The sequence below is a fragment of the Hydra vulgaris genome, chromosome 03, assembly GCF_038396675.1.
Source record: "Hydra vulgaris chromosome 03, alternate assembly HydraT2T_AEP".
Lineage (NCBI taxonomy): Eukaryota > Metazoa > Cnidaria > Hydrozoa > Anthoathecata > Hydridae > Hydra > Hydra vulgaris.
Window position 1 is genome coordinate 469,083 of NC_088922.1, and position 27,774 is coordinate 496,856.

A 27,774-nucleotide genomic window follows, 5' to 3' on the forward strand; every position below is an offset into this window, starting at 1 on the left:
CCTCTTAAAATCCATTTTAGCTTTTGTTAAAATATACATAGAATAAAACATATCAACAATCTATTAAATCAACAATCATGGTTATTTTCATAAAGAAAGTGACGAAAAGTCAGAAGTTTAACGCGATAAAATAATATACCTTCTTCGAAGATATATTATTTTATCGACAATACTAATAACAAAACAATAAATATTTATATAACAAAATTAACTTGGTAACTTTATAAAAATGTTTAAAAGTTGTATTTTCAATAAAGTAATTAAAAAAAAACAACACAAAATTCTATTTTTTTTAATTACTTTATTTTTTCAATAAAGTAATTAAAAAAAAAAAAAACACAATCTTTAAAAAACTTATTACAAGTAACATAATTTTCATCTACATTTCTCGTGTAACTTGTACTTTTTCAAGTATCTTAGTTTTACGTTTAACATTGGATTTTGGTTTACAGTATGTTTAACAAGCTAAATTATTACAGACGTTCAACTATCAAATCCAAAGACACTGTCAGTATCAAACCAAGATAAATTTTGTTCGGCACTGGAATTTTTCATTTTTGTTACAACCCTTTTTTCTTTGGTTTTGAAAGAAGACTTATTTATATTAGATTGCAACTTGGCTTGAGAGTTAAACAACTGTTTTGTTTTATTAACAACATTGAAATGAGCTTCAATCAGAGTATCGACATTAGGTGATTTTGTTTCTCCTAACTTCTTGTAATCTGAATTTTTTTTTAAAACGTTTGCATCAGTCCTATTTTCGCGTCGGAGTTGCTGTACTAAACAAGGATTCGGTGAATATCTAAAAAGAATTTTAATAAAAATAATTCTATAAAAAATTAAAAAAGATTTTTCTATTTCAATCTAAGATTTTTAAATTTCAATTTCTTATAGAAATTTCGACAGCCCAATTCAATAATATCATCGGACACCATCGACGATAATCCATCAATGTACTATTTGTTTTAATTTTCGGAAATTTTAATTAAGTTTTGAACTTAAATTTTAAAGTAGAATTAATGTTCCAAACAATGTCATTGAGTACATTCGTGCCATTTACAATTTAAAATTTTCTACCAAATAAATGCTGATCAAAATTACATTAATTATAGTTTTCACGTATTTTTTGAAATATAAAACAAATATATCTGGATATCTGAATTTAAAAAATCTAAATACTTAAATGATAATTTAATAAATGTACCGTTATATTGAATTAAAATACAAAAATTCTAAACATAATGTAGCTGACGGGTATTGTTTTAACTCTGCACATCACAATTGATAGGTAGTGCATATAACACTGTCAATTGTGCATAGAAATACAAACTTTGTATTTCTATACACGATGCCACTGTTAAATCTCCACAAGACTTAAATTGAAAAATAATTAAATGCACATTATTTTCAAATATTTGGCAAACTAAATATAATCAATTAAAACAAAATTAGTTAACCACAATATGCATAAACTGAATTACAACTATCAAAGTATAAAAATTGAAATAGAAAATAACAAACTGCAAAATTAAGAAAAGGGATTCTATTTCAGTTAGAGGAGCCAGAAATATCTATGAAAATTATAAAAATAATGGCAGATGCAATACTTTCTATGGTGAAGAAAACCAGTTACAAATGGCATTAAACTTGTTTAAGCAAAAAGTCACTTCCATCCAAGAAAAATCTGCATCGGGAATGAAAAAGTAGTTTGTTTTAAATGAGTTTGAGTCAACTTTACAAAAAAAACTACGACTAATTGTTTTGAAAATTTTGTAGCAAAATAACGACCAATGATTAACAAAGTGAACAGTAAAAAAAAGATATGGTTTTGCAAAAATCACATTTTAACAAGTCAGATTCTTTATAGAAAAATATTACACAATCTGATGATTCTAAATTTAGTATCAAAAACATAAAAAAAGTAAAAGAATACGCAGACTTTCAGACTAATGAAAACATAACTGCATACAAACTACTGTAAAGTATGGTGGTTGCTTATGACATAGGCTTGGAGAAAAATTTCAATAATAGTGTTGCTAAATTTGGTTAGTGGTCGTATATCTTTTACAAGATAAAGACCCCAAACATAAATCAAGTATACCTTCTTAGTACTATGAGACGAATTTTATTAAGAAGTTAGCCTAGCTTCCGTAAATCCAGATCTTAGCACCTGTGTATTATAACATGCAATGTTTTACACCTTGTTATCTGTTTAAGGTTATTTATCTTTGAAAAAAATATGATTTATACTTTCATTTGACTGGTTCCTTCTAAAAGATGTTTTCCTTTATAATACTTTGTAATACCTAATGCAAGCTAAACCTCTAGTTTGCTGATACTAGTAAAACAACCCGCTAAAATGAGAACTTTTTTGCAAACCAAATCATCATACTTTTAAGATCACTATTATTTTTTTAATTTAAATGAATTTACATTGGAAGTATGCAATGGAAGTGAGAGTTTTGCATTGAGACTTTTAATTCGGCGGGTTTGTATCCAATCGAGCCAAAATAAATTTTAGCTGAAAGCTAAAATCCTAGGCTGCAAACATCAGTCCAATTTCAACTGCCTGAGTTAAAAGATGTTTTTATCCAAAATTTTAATGGCTGAGTTTGTGCCTACGAAACCATTTTTGCGGGGAACTCTTTTACACTAATTCCACCAAAAGACAACAGCAGCTGAGGTGCATAGAATATTAGTGGAACCATACGGCAGCAATGTTCTTTCAGAACAAACATGCAGAAGATGATTTAAACATTTCAAGGATGGTGAATTTGACGTAGAAGATAAAGAACATCCTGAAGCTGAGAAAAAGTTTGAAGATACCAAATCGAAGGCATTACTTGAAGATCGATGCCAGACACAAGAAGAGCTTGCAGAAACATTGGGAGTCAATCAGTCAACAGTTTCAAGGAAGTTGAAACAAATCGTTATGATTCAAAAGTAAGATATTGGGTGTTGTTTGAGTTGAAACCAAGAGATATCAAAAGACAATTTTTTACCCGCAAACAGCAGCTCGCGCAACAAAAAAGAAAAGGTTTTCTGCATCGAACTGTTACTGGTGATAAAAAGTGGATACATTATGACAACCCTAAAATGCATAAAACATGGGTCAAGCCCAGCAAGCCATCAACATGGACAGTCAAACCAAATACTCATGGTTCCAAGCCCATGCTCTGTATCTGGTGGGACCAGATTGGAGTAATATTTTGAGCTGCTTAACTTAAATGAGACAATAACAGTAGACTGTTGCTAATGACAATTGATCAAGCTGAGCCAAGCATTGAATGATAAAAGGCTAGAATATACAGAAAGACATGACAAAGTTATTCTTCAACATGACGATGCACAACCATACGTTAAAAATGTTGTAATATACTACCTGAAGAACCTCAAATGGGAAGTCCTACCCGACCTGCTATATTCAACAAACATCTCCCCCTCACATTACCATTTGTTCTGGTCAATGACACATTTTTTTTTTTTGTTATTCACCTCCTCAAGGCCGAGAAGGCCAATACAGATGAGGAAGGCTACTTAATAGTGGTTATATGGTTATATGACACATGGTCTGGTTGAGCAGTAATTTTCTCATGACCATACAAAAAAAAATGGGTCGATGACTGGATTGCCTCAAAAGACCAAAATTTTTTCCTTTTTCAACAAGAAAATCAAAATAATATTTTCTATCATTACTTTTGTACAAATATTCATCAATTTATGACCCAGGAACATAGGGTGACAAAATAGTCATGAACCTAATACATACATACATACATATATATATATATATATATATATATATATATATATATATATATATATATATATATATATATATATATATATATATATATATATATATATATATATATATACATATATATTTACAATTTAAATTTGTAAAAGTGTTAACTGCCAGAGAAATAATGTAAAAATCCAGAGCATTAGTAAAGTACCGTGTATTGTGTTTTGTACTATTGCTTTTATTTTCCAAAAGAACTTCATTAAATGCAGGGGTCTTTGGAGGCCTTTCATCAAATTCATTTGTATCCATAAGTATACTGTTTTCTTTATCATGCATACCTAAATAAGCAAAAAAATGGAAATTAAATGTTAGTTAAATTAAAAACGAAAATATTGTACTTTTAAAGATTAGAAAAAACATTAAAACATTGTTTAAACACATTGAAACAAACTGAAAAAAAAAGGTTTATAACCAAACCAAATACACTTAATTGAGTGTATTAGTTAAAAACAGTATTAGCTATGATGCTTATTTAAACTCCTTTTAATAGCAAATAATCTGGAAACTATATGTTTCCATAATTTTAATATAAATAGGGTACAAAATAGTCTGTTAGATTAATTTGATAAAATTTCTACATAATTTTTTTGTATTGTTAAAAATAAAAACAATATAAAAGACCATGTGTTGCACTGCCTATGAGTATTAGAGGAACCATTCAGCAAACAAACTCACACAAAAAAATATGCAATCAAATAGGTCAGATTTCAGGGTTCATTGTCTAAGGTAACGAAAAAGCATTGGTTTCAAAGCATTTGTAACATTGACTTAAAATTCAAGATCAATTTAGATTTGACAAATCAATGGATTCGAAGCATTTGAAGCAGCTAATCAAAGCAATCCAATTCTTTTTGAAATATTGTGCACTAGCAAAATAGATTTTTTATTTATATTTTTTCATCCTTTAATATAAAATGTTAAAAAACTTCTTTTTAATAAAAAAATATTAAACAAAACTTTTTTAAAGTGTTTTTTTTCTTTATTGTTCAAATTTTAAATCTAATATAAATTTGTAGCACTAATTCTTTAATGATAGAATTTATAAGTATTTTGTGTCCTGTGAGCAACTCAAAAAATTTGCCAAATAAAAATAACATATACCTGTAAATAAAACTCTTTTTCCTCTCTTTGATTGACAACCTCTTAAAATACTCTGAGGAGTAATAGGTGCTGATGTACCTATTCTAATATGTGGTGTCGTTGGTACAAGGCGATCTTTTGTTGAAAAATTTTCTTTTGCAGGAGAAAATTTATACAACTAAGAAAAAAAGATTCGATGCCTTATTCTTTAAACAAGGCTTTAATTAGTATGATTAAATAATATTCTTTATAAAATAAAGCATAACAAAGCACTAGAAATTTGCTGGTTGTTTATTGTTTTTATAATGTTTGGGAAATTTGTGCTGAGCACTCGGAAAAATATTGCAGATAATGCATGATTCTTACTCTAGTGTGCTTATTACAAGAGAGGTCAGAGGGGAAGGAAGAGGGGGGGGGGGAGAAAAGAAAATGGAGAGAGAGAGGGGGGGGGGGATTTAATCTAGATCTAATTAACAGGGAGGTCTTAATAAAAAGGTGAGAAGGAATAGAGAATGCATTAAACAATTTAATACTAGTGTGGCTTGCTGTTAAATGCGCATTTTTTAACAAGTGTTTTATAATAACTTCAATAGCATTTAATACGCTTATATAACTTTTATACTATGGTGAGAAATAAACAAAAAGGTTTTTTTTTTTTTAAATATAAATTCACCCCCCCAGGCCAAAAAGGACACTACAATCAAGGAGGCTACTTTAGTTATGGTTACAACTCTCTCTCATCTCTTTATCTCTGAAACACAAAATTTGATGAATAAGGCCATGGCATAGAGAAGCAAGTTGAGCGTGATACTATTAGGGATGTGGTGGGGATCGAATTCGGATCTTCTCATTTATATATCTCTATATTTATATATATCTATATATTAATATGTTTATAAATGTATAAACTAGTAAAAACACTTATCTATATTTTTCTTCCATTTGTTTCTCTATCAGTAGGTTCATCAGGAAGCTTACTTCCTTATAAACCAACCGATGGAGAAACAAATGGTTGAAGAAAAATCTAGATAAGTGTTTTTACTAATTTATTATTGCTTTGTTCTTTAAGAATATTGAGCATTCTATTTGTTGAATACAATAACATAATTTATATATGTATATATATATATATATATATATATATATATATATATATATATATATATATATATATATATATATATATATATATATATATACATATATATATATATACACACACACACACACACACACACACACACAAAGTAATATACATATATATAAGTGTATATATAAAAATATATATTTATATATATATATATCTATATAAATATATATATATATATATATATATATATATATATATATATATATATATATTAGGCTGGGGTGAAAAATATAAGACATGGGAAACCACCCCATTTTGACCCTTTAACATCAGACAGGTCCCTAATATTATAGAAAAAAAATTTCTTCAAAAGTATGTCATGTTGGGTCTTAAATGAAGTGAATTTTTATTAATATTTTAAAAATAATAATCATGTTTTATAAAAACATCTCTAAAAAAAATTGATTAAAAACAACATGAAAAAAATTGATTTTTTTAATGTTGAAAAATAGCAGTTTTTACGCATTAAATGGTAAACTAATAATCTTAATACAAAATAATTATTACTTTTGAAATTTTTATAAAAATTCGCTTCATTTGAGACCCTACATGACATACTTTTGAAGAAATTTTTTTTTATAATATCAGGGACCTGTCTGATGTTTAAGGGTCAAAATGGGGCACTTCCAGTAAAGCATTTTTATTTTTTACAAATGCTTCTGGTTTCATACATGGATTGGCAAATAAGTATGGTTTGTTGTGATGAAATTCGCACTTATATATATATGTATATATATATATATATATATATATATATATATATATATATATATATATATATATATATATATATATATATATATATATATATATATACAGTGAGTGCTCATATTATTAGAAACACTGTCTTTTTTTTGAAAATTATGTGTTAAAGGTTATTTATTATAGAAATAAAAAGGTTGCAGACTATTTTTTCGTAACTTTTGAGTGTTGCGGTCTATATTTATTACAAAAAACATACTTATTTATATTTTTTTTTAAGTAATTCCACTATTGTACAAGCAAAAGATTACATATTGGTGATTTATTTTAGTATTTTGTTATCCCTCCCTTGGCACTTATTACCGCTTCTACGCGTCTTGGCATACTTTCTATTATAATAACATAGATATTCAAAATAATGCATTTTATTGCATTATTTTGAATATCTATGTTATTGTGCCAGACTTTGATCATCTTTTCAATTAATTGTATTTTGTTGGTGATCATTTCAGAAGCAATTTCTCTTTTTATGATCTCCCACAGATTTTCAATAGGGTTTAAATCTGGTGAGTTTCCAGGCCATGGTAGCACTGGAATTTTCTTTGCTTTTAGGTACTCTGTAACCTTCTTTGCTTTATGGCATGGGGCAGAATCATGCATAAATGTAAATTTTTGGTTCTTTGGGAACCATTCCTTCAACTGTGGTACCAATCTTGTGTTAAGAACATTTATGTATTGGTCCTGGCGCATAGTTCCCTCAACGATATATAAGCGCCCTGTTCCATGTCCACTAATGACAGACCATACCATTATACTTAGAGGATGCTTTACACGTTCTAAGATGCAGTCTTTGTGGAATTTTTCTCCGGCTCGTCTATGCACAAACTGTGATTTGTTCATCAATATCTGGATTGTCGATTCATCCGAGAAACATACCTAAACAACATCAAAAAAACTTATAAGTCAAAGTTTTAATGTAGGCAAATCTCTAAATGGAATGTGTACAATTATAAATGAAGTACTTACATTTTTCCAGTCATCGACGGTCAAATGCCGATGACTTTTAGCCCAAGCAAGGTGTTTTTGTTGCATTGCTAGAGTGAGCTTAGGCTTTTAAGCAGGTCGACAGCATCTAAATCCTTGTTCTTTGAGTCGGCGACGAACTGTCATTGGAGATACTAGTATTCCAGCATCTTGTATTAAAGTGGTTAATATTCGCCTAGGCTTATTCCTATTTTCTAGGCAAATATCTTGTATTTTTATATCGTCTCTTGGCGTTGTTAGCCGTTTTCTACCACAGTGCCCTGTTCGTTGAGGAGTATAATCAGCATTTTTGTCCAGATTTTTTTTTTATTCAGTTGACTGTTGCCACTGAAACCTTTGTCATTGATGCTATACACCTTTGAGAATAAGAAGTATTCTTCAATAATGCTCCAACTTCTCTTTTTTTTGAGGGTGAAACATTTTTTGCCTTTCCCATATTGAACAAAACACGTGATTCTAGTAAACCGTTATAGAAGTCAAATTATATGTAAAAATATTGATTTAATCATGTTTAACTGTAAAAAATAGACACATAAATAGAACTCAATAACAAAACAATGAAAAAATCTTTGAAAACTTTAAAAAGAGAGCAATACACAAACAGCACTTCACGCGACAACAACACAGGTATAACTGCCAAAATTGTCAAAATTCGGGAAAAACCCTATAACTTCATAATGAGATGAAATGCAATGTTGCCAAACTCCCAGATTAAAGTAAAAGGTACATACATACTATTTGTAAAATAAAAAAAATTATTTTGTTAAAATGTTTTGTTAATTTTGACCTTTATTCACAAGGTTTTTAAAATTTGGTCGTGTTTCTATAATAATATGAGCACCCACTGTGTGTATATATATATATATATATATATATATATATATATATATATATATATATATATATATATATATATATATATATATATATATATATATATATATATATATATATATATATATATATATATATATATATATATATATATATATATATATATATATATATATATATATATATATATATATATATATATATATATATATATATATATATATATATAATATGGTGTCCCAAAAAAAAAAGCGTTTTTGAAAATAACCTGCTCCCACCCCCTAAATGTGTTCTATCTAATACAAAAACATTAGGTTTAAAATTTTTTTGAATAAAAAATATTTTAAGGGGTCCCTCCAGATTCTTGAATATTTAATGGATTCCTAATATTTAAAAAAAAAAAAGTTTTTCAAAAATGTCAACCTGGTATTCAAATGAAGCGAAATTATATAAAAATTTCAAAAATAATATTTATTTTTAAAAAATTTAAACTTATTGATCAAAATTATCATAAACAAAACATAAAAAATGCATTTTTTTTCATTTTTTGTTAAAAAATGTAATTTTTTATGCAATAAAACCAAAAATAACAATTTTTTTTTTGAAATAAACATTATTTTTGAAATTTTTATATAATTTCACTTCATATGAGTACCAGGTTGACATATTTTTGAAAAACTTTTTTTTGAAAGTATTTGGGACCCATTAAATATTTTTGCAATAAAACCAAAAATAACAATTTTTTTTTTGAAATAAACATTATTTTTGAAATTTTTATATAATTTCACTTCATATGAGCACCAGGTTGACATATTTTTGAAAAACTTTTTTTTGAAAGTATTTGGGACCCATTAAATATTCTAGGGTCTTGAGGGACCCCTTAAAATATTTTTTATTCAAAAAAATTTTAAACCTAATGTTTTTGTATTAGATAGAACACATTTAGGGGGTGGGAGCAGGTTATTTTGAAAAACGCTTTTTTTTTGGGACACCATATTATATATATATATATATATATATATATATATATATATATATATATATATATATATATATATATATATATATATATATATTACAACTATTGAAAAAAAAATATATATATATATTTTATAATGCAATTGAAAAGTTTAAAAGCATTTTTTACAAATGGGTTTAAATGAAGAAAAAAATGAAACAAGCTTTGGCAACACAAACAGCAAATGAAATTTTTTTGTGAAGAAATTGTTCTAATTTTCAATATAGCACATGCTGATGCCATGAGTGTTATTACAATTAAGGAAGACCGACTATTTCTAATGGATCAGCAAGGTGAACTTAAAGGATACATGGCCAAAGTTGATGATTGGAAAAAACATGGGATTGTCAAAAAACAAAAAATTGTGTCCAAAAAAGAAAAGAATTAGAAGAGTTCAGACATTGTCAGGAAGAAAAGCGAAAAAAAGAAGCTAAAAATACAAGTCACATTGATTTAATGCACCTATCTGACAAGTCTATATCTGGCACTGAAACCTCAGATGAAGCATTTATGAAACCAAGGAAATCTATTCAAAATATTGTAAAGAGGTGATATCAAAGTATAATTTCACCTGATTTAGCATCTGCTCTTGATCCAACCAATGTCACAGATCATCAAGCAACTTATTTACTGTCAGCTGCAGCAAAGGGTTCAAGTCATGACATTTCAAATTTTTCTATCATTTGTGATACGATCCAGAGAGCTAGAATTACTACTCGAAACAAAATTGCTACAGCCATCAAGTCTACATTTAACTCATCAAATGTTCCATTGACTGTTCATTTTGATGGTAAAATATTGCCAGATATAACTGGAAGTGATTCAGTTGATCAATTAGCAGTTGTTGTAGGTTATTAAGTTTACTATTCTGAAGTTAACAAGTGGAACTGGTGAAGCAGTGAGTGAAGATGTTATAACAACTTTAGTAGATTGGGAGATTCAAGACCAAGTTAAAGCAACGAGTTTTGATACAATTGCTGTCAACACTGGTACCAAAGCTGGAGTGTGTACTTTAGTTGAAAAAAAGCTTGATAGATAGTGTTACATTAGGCATGCCATCGTCACATGTATGAAGTTGTCTTGAGTAACTTTTTTAAGCATTATCTTGGGAAATCCAGTGGCTCTGAAATAGGATTTTTTAAACACTTTTGTGACAAGTGGTCATTCATTGACAAAAAAGATTATGAAACAGTGCTAAATGATTAAACATGTTCTGACACTTAAGTTTCTCCCAGCATACTCAAACAAGATGTACTATTTTATTTGAAAACAAATCTTAAATCTACTTGACAATATCAAGATGACAACAAAGAATTGTTGGAACTAAAGATGTTGTTTCTTGGTGATGTTTCCCCTTGTGGCGCTCATGTGATGGCTCCTGGACACAGGGCAAGGTGGATGTCAAAAATTTTATATTCAACGAAAATATGGATATTCAAAAGACAGTTCAAATTAACAGCAAATGAGAAAATCACTTCAAGATATAAGCTTGTTGGCTAGTTTGGTGTACACCAAAGTTTGGATATCATGTTCCAAATCAACACTGGCTCTGTCGAACGATCTCAAATTCATGAAGACTATTTTGCAACACAAAGCCATTAACAATAAAACTTTTACAACTGCAGCAACAGCATTTTCGAGACATTTATGGTATCTTAGTGAAGTAATGGCTTTTTTGATAATGAGACCAGCAACGAAACAAAAGTAAAATGGTTTTGACTCTGCAAAATGCTGGAGAAGATGAACCACAGAAACTAATAAAAATCGATTTAACTTCAATTAAAAACCTGCAACTAGAAAGCTTTGTAACAGAGAATACTTTGAAATTTTAAACATTTTGGAATTACCAACTACTTTTTTGACAACTGTTGATCCAGACAAGTGGACCAAAAATGAAGAGTTTCAACAGGCTGTAAAGTTTGCAAAAAGTCTGTGAGTTTTTAATGATAAGGCCAAATGAGGAGTAAAACTAATTCAAGATTTTAATTGTTCAATTACCAAAAGTGAAGAACAAAAAAAATTTATACTGCAGGTAGTCTCTGAACATAGGTCAAAATTTCCTCTGCCACAGAAATCTTTGTTAATCTATGGAACCAAGTTATCAAAATAAAAATCGAAAATTTTTATTTTGATAACCAAGTGATCGAAATAAAAATCAATAATTTTTTTTTCATATGATATTATAAACTATGGACCATGGATTTATTATTTTTTTATTATTATTTTAGTAATGCAACAAGTTTTCCTATGCCCAAGTAATTTAGCAAAGTAACTAAACTATAAATGAGACCTGAAACTCTAACTATTATTAAGATTTTTTTAAGCTATTATTAGGATTTTTTAATATATTTTTCTTTACTATAGTAAACGCAAATATGTTATTACAGACTAGAAGTTTATTACTTTATTCTTTAACTATTTAATATGTAAACAACAATATCAATAAATCAGTTTTAAAAATAGATCATGGTTTTTGATTACTATACAGTAAAAGTTAAAATGCAATTTTGTATTTTAATTTATTTATAATTTGGGATTGCACACTTAAAGAGATTTCAGACCAAAATAACCCCAAAAGTAAAAAACTTGATGTTGATGAGTGACCTAAAAGTTATACAACCATGCCTAAACTTCACAATTGTTATACTTACACATTAATACGTAATATATATACATATATACACACATTAAAATGTGTGTATATATGTATATATATATGCATATATACATATGTACAAATATATACAATAAAATATATATGTATATATATATATATATATATATATATATATATATATATATATATATATATATATATATATATATATACACACACACAATAAAATTGTGTAAATATAAAAAGCAGCCAGTTATTAAAAGAAGGAAGGGGAGGAAGGGGGGTTAAAGGAAATAAAAGGAAGAGGAGGTAGGAATTTTAGTCCAGATCTAATAAAAAGGGGGAAGAGAATGAAAAGGGAAACAATGAGGGTCTTAATAAATAGGCAAATGGGAAATTTTTACAGAGCATGCATAAACAAATTTATTAATAGTGTGGCTTGTGGTCAAATGCACAACTTTTAACAGTTGTTATACCATATTTTCAATAAAAAAAAAAAATTTTATACTATGGTGAGAAAAAAGTTAAAACCTAATTTATGGCTAATTGAGATATACAAGATTTTTTAAAGGTTAACAATTTTCAAAACCTGATTACACTGAAATTTTTTATTTCTGTAAGTGACTGATATTTATATACTCTGATTATTATCAGTTATGACATTACTAATGTCACTAATCTGACCAGAGCCATTCTAAAGACATTGGTAAAAAAGGAGGCATGAACATCCTGGTTAAATGCTCTTCTGCAATGCTTTGTGATAAGAACCTAAGGACTTCTTGGAGCGCCTTAATAACCACAAAAAAGCCCTTAAAAATCTTCATTAAGAGAGTATCTGTTTGCACCATACACAAAATAGGTCTAAAGTATAATTTATTAGTCATTCCAAATCAAAATAGTTTTTTCTGAATTATTTTATACTTCATAAATTTTCTAATGATTCGAGAGGATAAATTAAGTTGTTTCTGTTGCTACTTCATATAATAATCATAAAATTGTGTAAATATAAATAAAAAACATTTTTCTTATTAGCAACAAAATTTTAAGACAATAAGTTTATACATGCATTTGCAAGACCATAAATTGAATAAAATAAATGATAAAATAATATTATAAAAACATATTTAAAAAAAATATGAGTCTGTAAACATAATTAAATTAATAAAGAAGTCAAGTATTTTCAGTAGAATATTAAAATTTTTATATTTAGTAAAACTATAATTCTCTTACAATAACTATAATTTGTCTTTTAATTGCTTAAGATAAAAAAAAATTACAAAATAATCTTTTATAATTTTATATCTACTTTATCCTGCTGAAGTTTAAGACACTCATTTTAAGAAATATCTTTTAAACTTAATTTAAAATGATTTTTGTAGATGGCTAATTTCTTAATTTTTTACTTTTGCAGGAGCCATAAATTGCTTGTGCAAACTAACCTAGGAGAGAATGGAAACAAGCAAAAGCTATAGCTTGCCATTCTAGCCAAGGCTTGCAAGTATCATTACCATACTGCAAAATAATTATGAAAACTAGAGTCATCTAGTAGAATTCACAGTTTAAGTCAGACCTAAATATATTATATGGTCCATAAGGCCAGCTGCTTGTTCAAGATAAACTCTTTGAATGTAAACTTATCTAATCAACCACCCTAATAACTTGTTTTAATTGGGTAAAAGCAGGCTTTATTTAAATATAAAAGCATAAAAAATTCCATAATAAAATGACCATTTTAAGCGTGGCACAGTGAATGAAGTGCAAACTTTTAAATCAAATGATCTGTGGTTCATTGTCTGCTCTGGTCATAAAAAATAACTTTTATAAAAAAAGCATTAAACCTTATTAAATGCTGTTCAGCATTGCTCAGTGACATTAGGTTTTTCTTTAAGTACCTTAAGAACCACATCAGAACTCTTTCGGTTTGGACATTAGTTTTCTTTTTAAGTTTCTTAAAAACAAAAAACAAAATACAATACATATAAACATACCTGGTTAACATCAACAATTTCTTCTACTCTAAACTTATGATCTTTAATATGTGAATCAACAGTCTGTGACTTTAACTTTTGTTCATATTCAGCTTGAATTTGATAACAATTAGAGCGTTCTAAATCAACTTGGTGAGAAAGCTCTTTAATCGATTTCTCTAACTCCTGATTACGAAACTCGAGTGAAGACATTTTAGAGAGATTTTCTTCTAACTGAAGTATTTTAATCTTTTGATATTCGTTTAATTGGATGGCTTCCTTTAACTGGTTTCTAAAAGTATTTATGACAAAACAATAAAATAATAGCAAGTCAGTATAATACAATTAAATTTATTTAAATGGAACAACTTTGTTATATAATCTCTCTATATAAATATAATTTGATATAATTAGATAATAAACCTACCTTGCCAAAACCTAAAAAGCTGTTAAAACTAATAAACTCATGAATTAAACTTATTATTTTGATAATACCTCAAATTATCAATTTTATCAGAAAAAGACTTTTGTAATTCTTCAATTTGTTGCTTCATAGCACTATTATCTTTTTCATAACTTTCGACAATTTTATCATTTTCTATTTTATAATGTTCAAGAGTCAAACAAAACTCTCTTTGCTCATTGTCACATCGTGAAATCATTAAACCTAACTCCTTCTCAGCAGTCTCAAGTTTTTTAGTGCAATCTAAAAGCTTGGCATTACTTGATGTTATTTCATCAGCTGAAACTTTTAACTGTTCTTCATGTTTTTCTATTTTTTCAATTTTGGATTTCAACTGAATTTTTAAAGATTTGCACTCCTTTTCAATATACTTTAACTGTTTTGCTTTATTATTGATTTGACTTTGTAAAGATTTAGTTTTAATGCCAAGATCTTCACTTTTCTTTTCACGATCGGCAAGTTCATTTTTTAAGTTTAGTTCATTTTCAATTTCTTTATCTTTTAATTCATTAAATATAGTTTCCTGCTCCTTATTAGTTTTTTTTAATTCAAAAATTTCTGTTGTTAAAGCATCATGTTGTTTTTGTTGTTCATTCAGTGTAAATACTTTTTCTTCAATTGAATATTGCAGTTGCTCAACTTTAGATAATAAAATACAATTTTCTTTGCTTAATTTAATAGTTTCATTTTCAAGTTCATTGTTTTTTAACTTTAATTCAGCAATGGTTGTATCAAGTGAACCAATGTGCAATTTTGTGTACTCTACCTGATTTTCATATTCAACTTGCAATCTTTCCCTATCTCTATCATATTCATTTAGTTTTTCTAAATCAACTTCCATATTTTGGATTTGAGATTGATACTCTTTTTTTTCTAATTCTTGTTTTAGTAAGGATTCATTTAACTCCAAAATTTTTAAATTTAAAGTTGCATTGTCATCAATAACAGATTTAAAATTTTCTTTAACATTAAAAAGTTCATTTTCACAATTCACAATTGTCTGCAAGTTATTTTTTTTACTCAATTCCATTTCACTTATTAATAGATTTGCTTTATCAAGTTTCTTTTCTGTTTCATTTAACAAAATAGTCATTAATTTTAATTTTTTTAATAGATCTATAATTTCCTCTTCCTTACTTTTCATCTGTTCATTTACTTTTTCAAATTCAATTTTGGTTTGATTAAGAGTCAAAGAAAGATTTTTTATATCATTTTGTAAAGAAACAATCTCATTAGTGTGAATATTCTCCACTTCTTTAGCATGAATATCTTTGGCATCAATTTCACTTTGAGCAAGCTTATATAAATTTTCAGCTTCTAACAACTTTTCATTACAATTGTTTAACTTTTGAGAAACTTCAAAAAACGATGCAGAAGTCTCTGCAAGAGACTTTTGATGAGCATTTAATATCTAAAATAAAACCTAATAATAAAAAACACAACAACAAAAAAATAATAAAGACAACAAATAAAAAATAATAAAGATAACAATTAAAAAATGATAAAGACAACAATTAGCATTACTTTGATAAATTAAAAAAAAATTAAAAACTTATACTTGTTCAGCTTGATGTAATTTATTAACAGAAATGTTTAACTGATTATTTAAACTTTCAATTAGTTCTTCATTTGCTATTAACTTAGTGCCATATTCTTTTATACTTTTTTCATGGTTGGTTTTCAACTCAATTAAACTAACTACTTGATTTTCAAGATGATGAATACCTGACTCTAGACTTTTAACCTTAAATAACAAAAAGTTTAACTAACTACTTGATTTCATGCGTACATTTCATAACAACAACAACAACAACAACAAAAAGATATTGCAAATAAATGCTACTATTTTTATTAATCAATTAAAGCATCCAATAAAGCTGTAACACTCCACCAAAAATATCCATAAAAAATTATCAGCAAACATTGCTTTTTGTTGATTGACAATTAAAAATTAAATCTAATTTTAAGATTTAATTTTAAAACAAGAAAGTTTAGAACTTTACTAAACTTTCTTGTTGCTTAACAAATAAAAATAACAAGCTAATAAAACACATAAGCATTTAAAAACAAATAAGACACTACCTAAAATAGCTAATAAAAAAACTTTTAAGATTTCTAATGACTAAGCATTTAACTTAAGTATATAAGTAAACCTTTATCCAATTACAGCCACTAATATTATAACTCAAGAACATACATAATATTTATATAATACTATCATATAAATGATTGATAATACATAATAAATATAGAATTATAAAAAGTAGAAAACAATAGTAACATTTTTTTAACATTATTATAAAGTAATAAAAATCTAAAAAAATTAACTCTCGTTATCTAAACAAGAGTATTTTTCTAAAATATTACTAGCTTCACACATTCTCTCAAAATATACACCACAACAATATTGCAGAATGTATACAAAATGTATACGCTTTCAAAAGCTGCATAATTAATGATTAACTTGGTTGTGTTGGTACTTTTGAATGTGTCCTCAATACCACCACACAAAATTTGTCATAACTTCACTAAAAAAATTCCACTGAGCAATTTTCTTTATTTGCAGCATTTCAGTTAAATAAAATTTGTAGTAACATTTTGACAACAATATTCTATACAAGGTAAAACATCATTCTAGTCAATATTGTTCAATGATTCCACTTTAATAAAGACTATTATATTTAAATCTGTTCTAACAAAAAAAATTAAATTTCAGATTAAGTGAGGAAAAATTAAACCATGTTAAAATAAACCATGTTAACTTTATCAAAAACCAAAATAGAATTTGATCTATTTATTGCATTTTCAAGACAACATCAAAATTTAGCAGATTGAACAGCTTGTTAGCTAAACCCATCTTTAAGTTAATTATGAAACTTTGATTAATTAAAATCATGCTGTTTTTCACTACCATCTCAGATATGCTTGTCAAGTTTGGGGATAATCTAAGCAATTTGCTTTTTTGACTAACTTGTTTCCAAAATAAAGCTCTAAAATTATTTAACTTTCAAAATACTAATACAAACCCTAACATACTTTAATTTTTATTAAAATGTCTTAAATTAAAGACTTTATTTAACTATAAAACTGCCTATTTGTTCAGAACCAAAACCATAATAATCTAACTCTTACATTTTTTTTAATTATAAGGAAAATCGCAATTAAATTTAACAATCTGAATGCAACTTTAAGTTACCTGTACCAAAATACCAAGCTGCTTATTACAGCTATAAATCCATACAATGTAAAAGCATAAAAATATGGGACAAAGAAGATGTTTCATGTTTTTACGCTTCATAACTAAAATCTCTTGAATCTAAATTTCTCTCAAAATTTAAAACTGCTCTCTAACTATTTTTGTTAAAAAGATTGTTTATAAATCTTATACTTTTTCTACAATTACTAATCACTACTATATACTTATAACACTAATTTACTTATAACACTAATTTACTTATTACTCTAATTACTTCTAATTACTTTTAAAACTGATTCTGAGCTTCTATTTATCTAATATTTTTCTCTTTTCTGTTATTAAATTTATTATTTTAACCTTTTTTAAAATGAAATATTATTATTATTATCTTCATCTCTATTATTGTTATTATTACTATATATTTATCACAATAATAATAATTTTTATTAATGGTGTTATTATTAAAATTATTGTTATTGTTATATTAATGTTATTGTTGTATTATTATTTTTGCTATTACTTTTATTATTGTTATTATTATTTCTATCAAAGCGGCCACAAATTTCTTAAACTATCAAATAATCCATGTGTTCTAAATGCAGGAAAATAAATAGAGCTTTATGACTGAATAAAAAAACAATAATGAAAACAAGTTTGTCTATGCATTTAAGCAGTTATATATTTTTTAACAATTATTCCAGTCATTTTGGTAGGAAGCAGAGCATCATGACTTAGTTCTGAAAAAACAATAAATTCACTAATGAAGATAACATTAAACTGCACAAAGGAATTGGTCGTCACATTTAGGTGAGAAAGTATTGAATAAATATAATTATTAATTAAACAATTTATGAATCTTTTGATTTTCTATCTCTTTGTACCTTATTCGTTAATATCCACTCCTGCATTTTATTTAACACAAAGATTAAAGACTGATTAAACAAAATTTAATTTGCACCTGCAATCAAATGAAATTCCATTCTAATAAAAATGGAATTCCATTTAAAATTTCCATTAGGAAAAGTTCTAAAAATCTAAAAAATCAATCGAATGGAAACAAAAAAAATACAATTAATTTGATAGCGATTTAACTTGAAAAATATATACATGATAGTTCTGTTGTTTTATTGGCATGTTGAAATCGACAGCGAACAACGGATGTTTTTGGTAGAGCAGTTACTAAAAAGTATTAAAGATATCCATTAAAAAAGAAATTCTCAAAAATAGTGAAAAAAATTAAGAAATTGGCTTTTATATTCCAACTCCACAGGAAAATATTTTGTGCTTCTGTTGTCGTTTGTTTTCATCAAGAAAGATAACCTAAACTTCAAGTGTATTTTCTGATTATACACATACAGGAATACAGTTATCTGGACACGAATCTTTGAAGGAACATCTTAAAGCAGCGTTTAAATGGCGAATTCTAGAATTTATCATTAAATACAGAACGGGAATAGATCATCTTAATGAAGATTCGTTCAATAAAGACAAATGCAGATGGTGAATAATTTTAAAATAAATTGTAAAAGCGGTATTGTTTTTAAATGAGCGAACTTTAGCTTTTAGGGGCAGCAATCAAAAATTCTTTGAACCGAATAATGGTAATTTTTTAGGAGTAATTGAATTATTTTCTGATTTTGTTTAAGAACTAAAAATGTATTTATAATCAATTTTATTAACATCTTCGCTTCCATGTTAAAATAGCAGACCTAGTCTAGCAGGCTTTGTGTTCAAGAACTTAGCAAATGTTCTTATTGAGGAATTAGAAATACTAGAGATCAAAATTGCTGATTGCTAAGGTTAGTTGTATGACAATGCAAACAATATAAAAGGAGAATATAAGGGAGTGAAAAGTCAAGTTTTAGAAGTCAACAACAAAATATGGTATACGCTGTGTGATGGACATAACATCAATTTAGTTATAAATGAGTGGTAAAAATACTATTAAAAGTCAGAATTTTATTTTACTACATTAAAAAATTTATATAAGATATTTGCTGCATCAACAAAGCAATAGGCTATTCAAGTAAAATATTTAAAAATAATCTGATGGCGCCAAGCAATACTCAATGGAAATATCACTTTAAAAGTATAAAGCCGTGAAATACCAGATAAAAGATAATATTCATGCACTAGATGAATATAAAAATAGCCATCCAGATTGTAAAACTCATGCTGCATTTTTAATAAAACAAATAAACTCTTATAAATTAGTTGTGCTCATAACAATTTGGTATCACTTGTTATCAAAGCTTAACATTTTCAGCCATTTGCTTCAGAGATAATAGCATACAAAAAGCAAGGGGTTAACTAAAGACTTAAAAAGTTGTAGGTTGTATAAGTAAGGAAAATGGAGATAGGTAAGAGTTATGCAGTTTTGTTAATGTGCAAGGAAAAAAACTGGATTAACTGGAATAAAAGTACTTTGAATAAAAGTATCTTCAAGAAGGTATTAATACAGTAATAGGATGCATCTTGGTGAACAAGAAGCCAAGCGAGAATGAGTTTTGGTTAATCAAACTAGAGATAAAAGCTTGTTTAAGCACCATGATAGTATTTGCAAAAAAAAAAAATGCTACCTTATGACAATGGGAGAGTGGCTCAAGCTTGGCAGATAAAGCAGGTCTAATTATATTTACAATGTGCTCTTAGACTTTGTCTGAGAATGAGAGAATTATTATTCATTAATATAGGAATGCAGACAATATTGCAATATTTGTTTACAATAATTTAATGAGTTTTGTTGCCCAACAAAAATTGTGGATTTTAAGTTCAGACTTAAAATCCACAAGTCACTGCAAGCTCTAAGCTGTTACAGAAGAGAGATCAGATTAAAAATCCACTGCTTGTTCAAAGCAATCATAAAGTGAAGGCTTTTTGTCAAAATAAGAGTATGAAGTTGCTTATCAATCAATCAATCAAAATTTATTGACAGGCTCAAGGCCCAATATAATAAATATACCATGGGTAAAATAAAGTGAATTAGAATAAAACAAAGACTAACACATTTGAATATAAACAAAACCCAAGAAAAAAAAATAAAAATAAAATAAAGATAAGAAATTAAAGTGTTATAAATATAACTCAGCTCTCCATTTAAACATCAGTGGAGACTGCAAGAGCCTGTCTTAGTTAACAAAAGCTTTTATGACAAGGTTCTCACTATTCTGCAGCAGTGACAGTGAGGAGTATTGTTGCTTGCGAATAACAACATTAAGTGAATGGGCACCATGTTTCACAAATAATTCACTTGCACTGCTCCATGGTGGCTTGTTTAATATCAAGCAAAGTGCATTATTATATGCAACACATAGGCAATGGAATTAGTCTTTTCTCCAAAGATATCACAGTTGACATCAATAGATTGGGCTGCAAAAGGCATTAAATATCATGATCTTTGTTTGTATTTGTGTAGAACTGAACTTTCTACGGATGAGGTTAGCTTTAGCATACATAGAGCGCACATGTTTTAAAATATCTTTGTTATCCTGCATATCGTTTGAGATCAAGTGACCCAGGTATTTATATTGACTAGTGTATGTGAGAACCATGCCAGATAATGTGAAACGAGAGCTATTTATAAGGGGTTTATAAATTTCAAATAACATTATTTGAGACTTAATATTGTTATAAACTATATCATGTTTCACAGCATAACTGGAGCAAGTCAAGTAAGATCTGGAGACCTTTGGCTGAGGGTGCACACAGGACAATATCATCAGCATAAAGAAGATGGTTAACAAGAGAAGTTACACCAGATATAATTTTAGATTAGTTTCGTAAATAGTGTATCAAAGCGAACTCTATCAAAGGCTTTACTAATGTCAATAAATGCCACATGCATATTTGAACCATGTGATAGGTAAAAATTTTTAATATCTTTTAAAATAAGAACTGGCATTAAAGCGTTATGGTTTTTCTTAAATCCGAATTGGTTGGGAGTCCCAGTGAAACTTTCATTTAATGCGTGAGACAAAAATATGTTCCAAAATCTTGGAGAAAATTGTCACCAAAGCAATTGAACGATAATTAGCAGAATCGGAGATGTCACCATTCTTAGCTTTAACCACAGGAGAAATAATTTATCCATGTATTGTGGCATGTATCCATGGCAAAGCATGGAGAAAAAACACAAAGACAAAATATTAAAGTAATTTGGGCTAGCAATGCTCCAACTGAAGTCCAAAATGGTCAGTTGCTTTTACACAGGATTTATGATAGATTGGACTTCAACGGGAGTGACAAGATAGGCATCATCTTTAAGAAAATTACAGTGTTTAACTATAAAGTTGTCATTTATATTGTATGTTGACTTGACTGAGTTGAACAGGGTGGAATAGTTATTATACCACCTGTGGCATACATTATCAGGAACTGAGGCAGAGTCAATAAAGGATGGAAGACTACATTTATCGCTGCGAATACAAGTCACGATAGACCAGAAACTGGTATAGTTCTTATTTGCTAAACTGTTTGCCAGCTTTTCTGCTTTTATAGTATCTTCTTTTTTTTTTGCAGAAACGAATGGCATATTTATATAAGGCTCTTGAATTTTTAAAAAGATTGAAGATTGGGCCAAATTTTGGTTTATTATAGCTACGCCATAAGCAGAATGCATCTTTAGCAGCCTTATGAGCATCTTTTACATAATTTGTCCAACCTGTCATAGGTTGTTTTCTATTTAAACTTGATTTAGAATAATTAAGACACTGAAAAGATACTTTAAAGGAATAGTGATATTTACTTGTGACAATTTTTAAGCAAGTGGCTTTAGTTTTAAATGTTATGTTGACAAATTCAGCTAATTCTTCAGCAGAGGCAGTTGGCGATAAATGAGAGACAAATATAGAAGTAGTTTTAGAGCAATCATACAAAGAAAGTGGTTTTAACATACATAAATTGTTTAGAATTTTTCCAGAACAATAAGCATTTTTTGCTTTTGCTTTTTCTTTAGATGGGTGACAGTTTGGAAATCAACAGGGTCCAACACTGGTTGAGAGGTCTCATAAGATGACCAAATAAATGAAAATCGTTACCACAGTTATTAGCATGATCAACAAATAAGTGCGCATCAGTAATTGAGTCCTTTGATATCAAATTTAGTTCAATTTTGTTAGTTGAATAAGATGAAGAATTAACTTGAGTTTGAGGGTAGGGATCAAGGATGGTTGGTTTTACATTAGCAGTTGGAAGGAATGGCCAGTCATTGACAGGAAGTTGAGTCTGCTCGTCATAAATAGGAAGTTGGGTCTGTTAGTGTTTTTTGTTAATGGATATAACAGGTTTCTCAAGGTCAGTGAATAAATTATGTAACCTTTTACTGATCAACTCCATGAATAGGTTCAAAAAAGATTTTAGCTCGATAGTCATATTATTAACTAGCTCAGTCAGATATGAAGCATGGGTATTACAATCAACAGAGTGAGAACTTGTGAAATTTAAGTTGCTATTTACATTTATTGGATTACCTGTGGCACAAAGATTAAGAATGTCAGCCTGCATGCAGTGTATCTGCTGCGATATAGTAGTGACATCCATGTAATCAGTATCTACAAAGGGAAGGCGTGACAAATCTTTTGCATGGAATTCAGGACATTTTATATTGGTAGCATTGTTAGGAGAAGTTATGTCAAGCATCAGTCTACAGATATCTTGGACATCTTTTATTTTTTTATTGGGACCTCTATGTTTCGACAAACACTTGGATTCAGTTATCTTTTTAATAGGATCTATTGACAAAAGGGTTGAAAGTGCTATTTCAATTTCTTCGTCAGTAAAGAAGCGAGAAACAATCTTAACCAAAACTTCAAAGGGCAGAGTATCAACTTTGTTGAAGACATAGCATAAGAACCCATTAATAATCATAAGTCCTTGCATAGCGTGGTATCAGTAAGACTATTACAAGCTTTCAAATGTGAACTATTTTTTCGTCTATCAATTCCAGCAAGTTTCTTTATCATTTTAATTAAAAAATATAGAGCGAAATAATCAGAGTAAACAATAAAAGAGTTAAAATTTGGTTGCCATTATTGTTGTTATTTAAAGCATGGCCAGCAGCCATATTGCATTATATATATGCATACGCCTATATATGTGTATATATATATATATATATATTATATATATATATATATATATATATATATATATATATATATATATATATATATATATATATATATACACACACGCTTATATTATATATACGCTTATAATAATTAATTAACCACTTTAGTCAAAACAAAAGCCAATTTAAAAGATAATTAAATCAATGAGGAAAGTAAATTTTTAAATGGCATTTTTTTAAATAAAAATGACTTTAAAGGTTTTAAGGGGTAAATTTTTTTTAAGTGTATAAACCTGTAACATTATTTGTAATATTTTTATATATTATTGCTCTATTTTTATTACAAAATGCCAATAGAATTAGCGAGTGTTTTAGATTGTATTTGAAAATTCAAAGCAATTTTGAGACATTATAAGTTGTAATCCACCTTTTGCTTTGTACCTTGCAGTAGCAAAATGGTTCTTTCTAAATATACTTAATAGCATAAATCTGCTCCTTCATGCTTGAATTACCAAGTCTTGGGCTAATAGATTTAACAGATAAGACAAACATCAATGCATAATAACATTTCCATCATCTTAAATTTCAAATTGTTATCTGTTTCTGATACTTTTGCAGTGTTATCAATTATTACACTGCAAACCTTACAACCAAATTGTTTTTTACATTCGTCTATATAATTAACAGTTAGATCAATTAAATAGTCTATGGTATATGAATGGCCTGATACATTGATTGCATTTGCAAGATAGATATCTGAGTTTACTGTTGGTACTGTTGCATAAACTACTGGCTAATCATAATTAAGACCAATTAGTAGCATAAATGATTCTCAGTTGTCTGTTTGATATTTTCAATAGTGACAAAAGTTAATTCCATTTTTGTCAGTGTATTGTCAGTGCATCTTTCAAAAAATCACATTTAAAAACACTTCTGTAGTTTAAACTTGCATTTAAACTACCAAACCTTGCATTTGCACACTATAGCCATTACAATCAGCTTTGATACTCTTTTCCCAAACTTTGCAGGATTTCTTCAAGCCTTGTCTGAATTGTATCCTATTTTTGACCAGCACAAGACATTGTTTATACTTCAAGTTATACTATAATTTAAACTTTTTAAACTAAAAACTAATTTATAATTATAAATGAATAATTCATTTTTTTTCCCTTGAAAAAACTGTGAATATATAAAAAAAGAGCTATTATGAAATAAATATATTTATATTTATTATATAATTAGTAATAAAAATAGATTTAATGGAATTAATGTAATTAGTCAATAGGTTAAAATGTGAAATAAAAAATTTACTAAGTTGGATAAAAATCATACTATTAATATAAAAATTATACATTATGCGCAATATATATTATGAAAAGGATTATGTGACTAATATATTAAAACTGGTTTAAATAGGAGTTATTTTAGCTATTATATTTGAATATAAATGCACTAAACAAATTAATAAACAATTATCAAAAACAATTACCATGATTCAATTATATGTTTTTTAGATTTAAATTGATCAATCAATTTAAATCTAAAAAACCCTGTACGATTAGAATCCCATTTATTGTGTCTACAATTTTTACTTCCCTTTTCTTGTAAACAGTCAACTAAATTTCTGCAAACCACTAGTGAAATCTAATAAAATATATACAACTATAACTAAATATATCCGTGTATGTTCTCATTGTTTAAGTCAGTCAATGTATGCACATTCTCTACATGTTCTCCCTATTTAAATCAGTCGATGTATGTTTACACCACTTTGCTAGCTCTATAACAAATCAATTAATTAAACAAAAATATTAAAAAATTAAATAAAATAAAAAATTTAAAAAAACAAACAACATTCTAGCCCATATTGTGGCACTTTTGTGATTTTTTAAACAACAATACAATTTTAATTAATTTTCTTAATTACTTTAATGTACACTTAATTTTGTCAACTTTAAACACAAAAGTTATAAAAGTTATTTTAAAAATATGAAAATAAATATGAAAATAAATATGAAAATAAATATAAAACATAAATATAAGACATAAATCTTTATCCACAATGGAAGATGACTATCCACTATAGGAGTTGATGATTTTGCATCAACAGAAACAATAAAAAATCACAATTATGATATTAAAAAATGAAAAAGTATTTAAATACCTTTTCAGTGTAACTAGCTTCAATATTTTGAACTTGCTTTGAATATTTTTCAACCATTGCATTCTTACTTATATCTAAGTCTTGAAACTTTAAAAGCAAAATTTGATTTTCTTCTAGAAAACTCTGGGTTACTTGATTTATAGTCTCTTTGTCTTGTTCTCCTAAATAAAGTTTGATTAAATTATGACTTTAAGAAATCAAGACTATTTTTGTCACAATTTGAATGTATTTTGCATTAAACAACTATTGTAAAAGAATTATTTGTAAGGCAGCTTTTTAAACAATATATATTTATTACTTCACAGGACAAGTTGAATTACAAAAATACTGGTGTAATTCTTTGTTTTTTTTCAGGCATTGTCTTGAATAGTTTAGCTTGAGCTTAAATAGCTTAGTTAGAGAAATAAAAACATCTACTTTTATTTACATCATTCTGATTTTGTTGCTGGGATAAATTTTTTTTAAGATCAAATTTAATTAGATATCATATCCAAGTAGCCACAACAAATTTTGAGAAGGAGCATAATGGTACATTAACTTAATTTGAATATAAAAACTTAATTAATATTCACTAAATATTTTTAAACTCTACTATTTTCTTTTAAAATTCATACAACAATAAAACAAACAGTTATTTAATAGTAACTATGAGTTACTATTAAATAACTGTTATTTAATAGTAACAGTTATTTAATAGTAAATATAACTATTAAAAAAAAACAGTAATGAAGTGGTTATTAACCTTTAAATGACTATAGCTAATTAAAAAAAATTTTTAATGGCTAGCTGGGTTTTTTTCTTATGAAGTAAGTTCAACTTTATTTTTTTTTTTTCAATCCCTACCAGGGAAGCAACAAGCAAACTGTAGCCTTCTGACAGTTTTGGTAATATGCATTACAATATGAATTTTTATTAAAAAATTACATTGTTTAGCCAAAAAAAAAACCCTCCTTAAAAGGAGTGTGCTTTTGACTTTCTCCTCTAGGTTTATATATGTAATTGTCTAAATTTAAGGAGCCTTTTTAAAAATGCACATGTAACAATAAAGAACATAACTTCTAAACTACTCCAGAAAAATTGACAAAACCGTTTTAAAATGTAGTAACTCTTTCGCGAATATCAAAGAGCTATTGTAAACCTTGTTAAACATGTGTTGGTCAAAAAAGTTGTGAAAAAGTACACATAACTAATCATATTAGAGTGCATCATTCCTTACCTTTTATAATTCGATTTTCTAAGCTAATTAGCTGATCACGTAGTATATTTGCCATTTCTCTTACTGTTTTTATATTTTGTTCAGTTTCAACTTTTTCCAACTCAGTTTGATGTAACTTTGTGCTAAATGATTCATTTTGAACTTGCAACTCATATATAGACTTTCGTAATGAATCAATAGTCTGTAAAGCATCAGATAAAGAACGATCCTTTTGTTTCAACTCCATATCTTTTTCATTTTTCCAGTTCCGTATTTTTTCAGCTTCTTTGTGAAGTTTGGAGTGCAAGTTAGAAAGACGTTCTTGATCATTTTGCAACTTTTCAGAATCTTTCTTCAAATCAATAGCTTGTTTTGAAAACTGTTGCTGGATTGGAGGCATCATATGCTTTACAGGATGTTGAATGTTAGAACTTTGCTTGTTAGTAGTATTCATTCGAAAACCTTCCAT

At 27.4% G+C, this 27,774-nt stretch overlaps 1 protein-coding gene and 1 long non-coding RNA gene across 2 annotated transcripts; both read right to left on the reverse strand.

Moving 5' to 3' along the window:
* Window positions 1-476: 476 nt before the first annotated feature.
* LOC101239555 (uncharacterized) lies at window positions 477-27,774 on the reverse strand. Its single transcript, NM_001309655.1, is given in 8 exon segments — window positions 477-802; window positions 3,960-4,086; window positions 4,910-5,066; window positions 14,242-14,512; window positions 14,716-16,094; window positions 16,242-16,427; window positions 26,111-26,271; window positions 27,327-27,774. Coding segments are annotated over 8 exon segments (3,048 nt in total). The 3' UTR covers window positions 477-483.
* Window positions 7,337-8,240, reverse strand: LOC136077855 (uncharacterized). Its single transcript, XR_010637318.1, has 2 exons — window positions 7,767-8,240; window positions 7,337-7,676 (listed from the first exon to the last, which is right to left on the reverse strand). It is a non-coding gene; the product is annotated as an uncharacterized LOC136077855 (long non-coding RNA).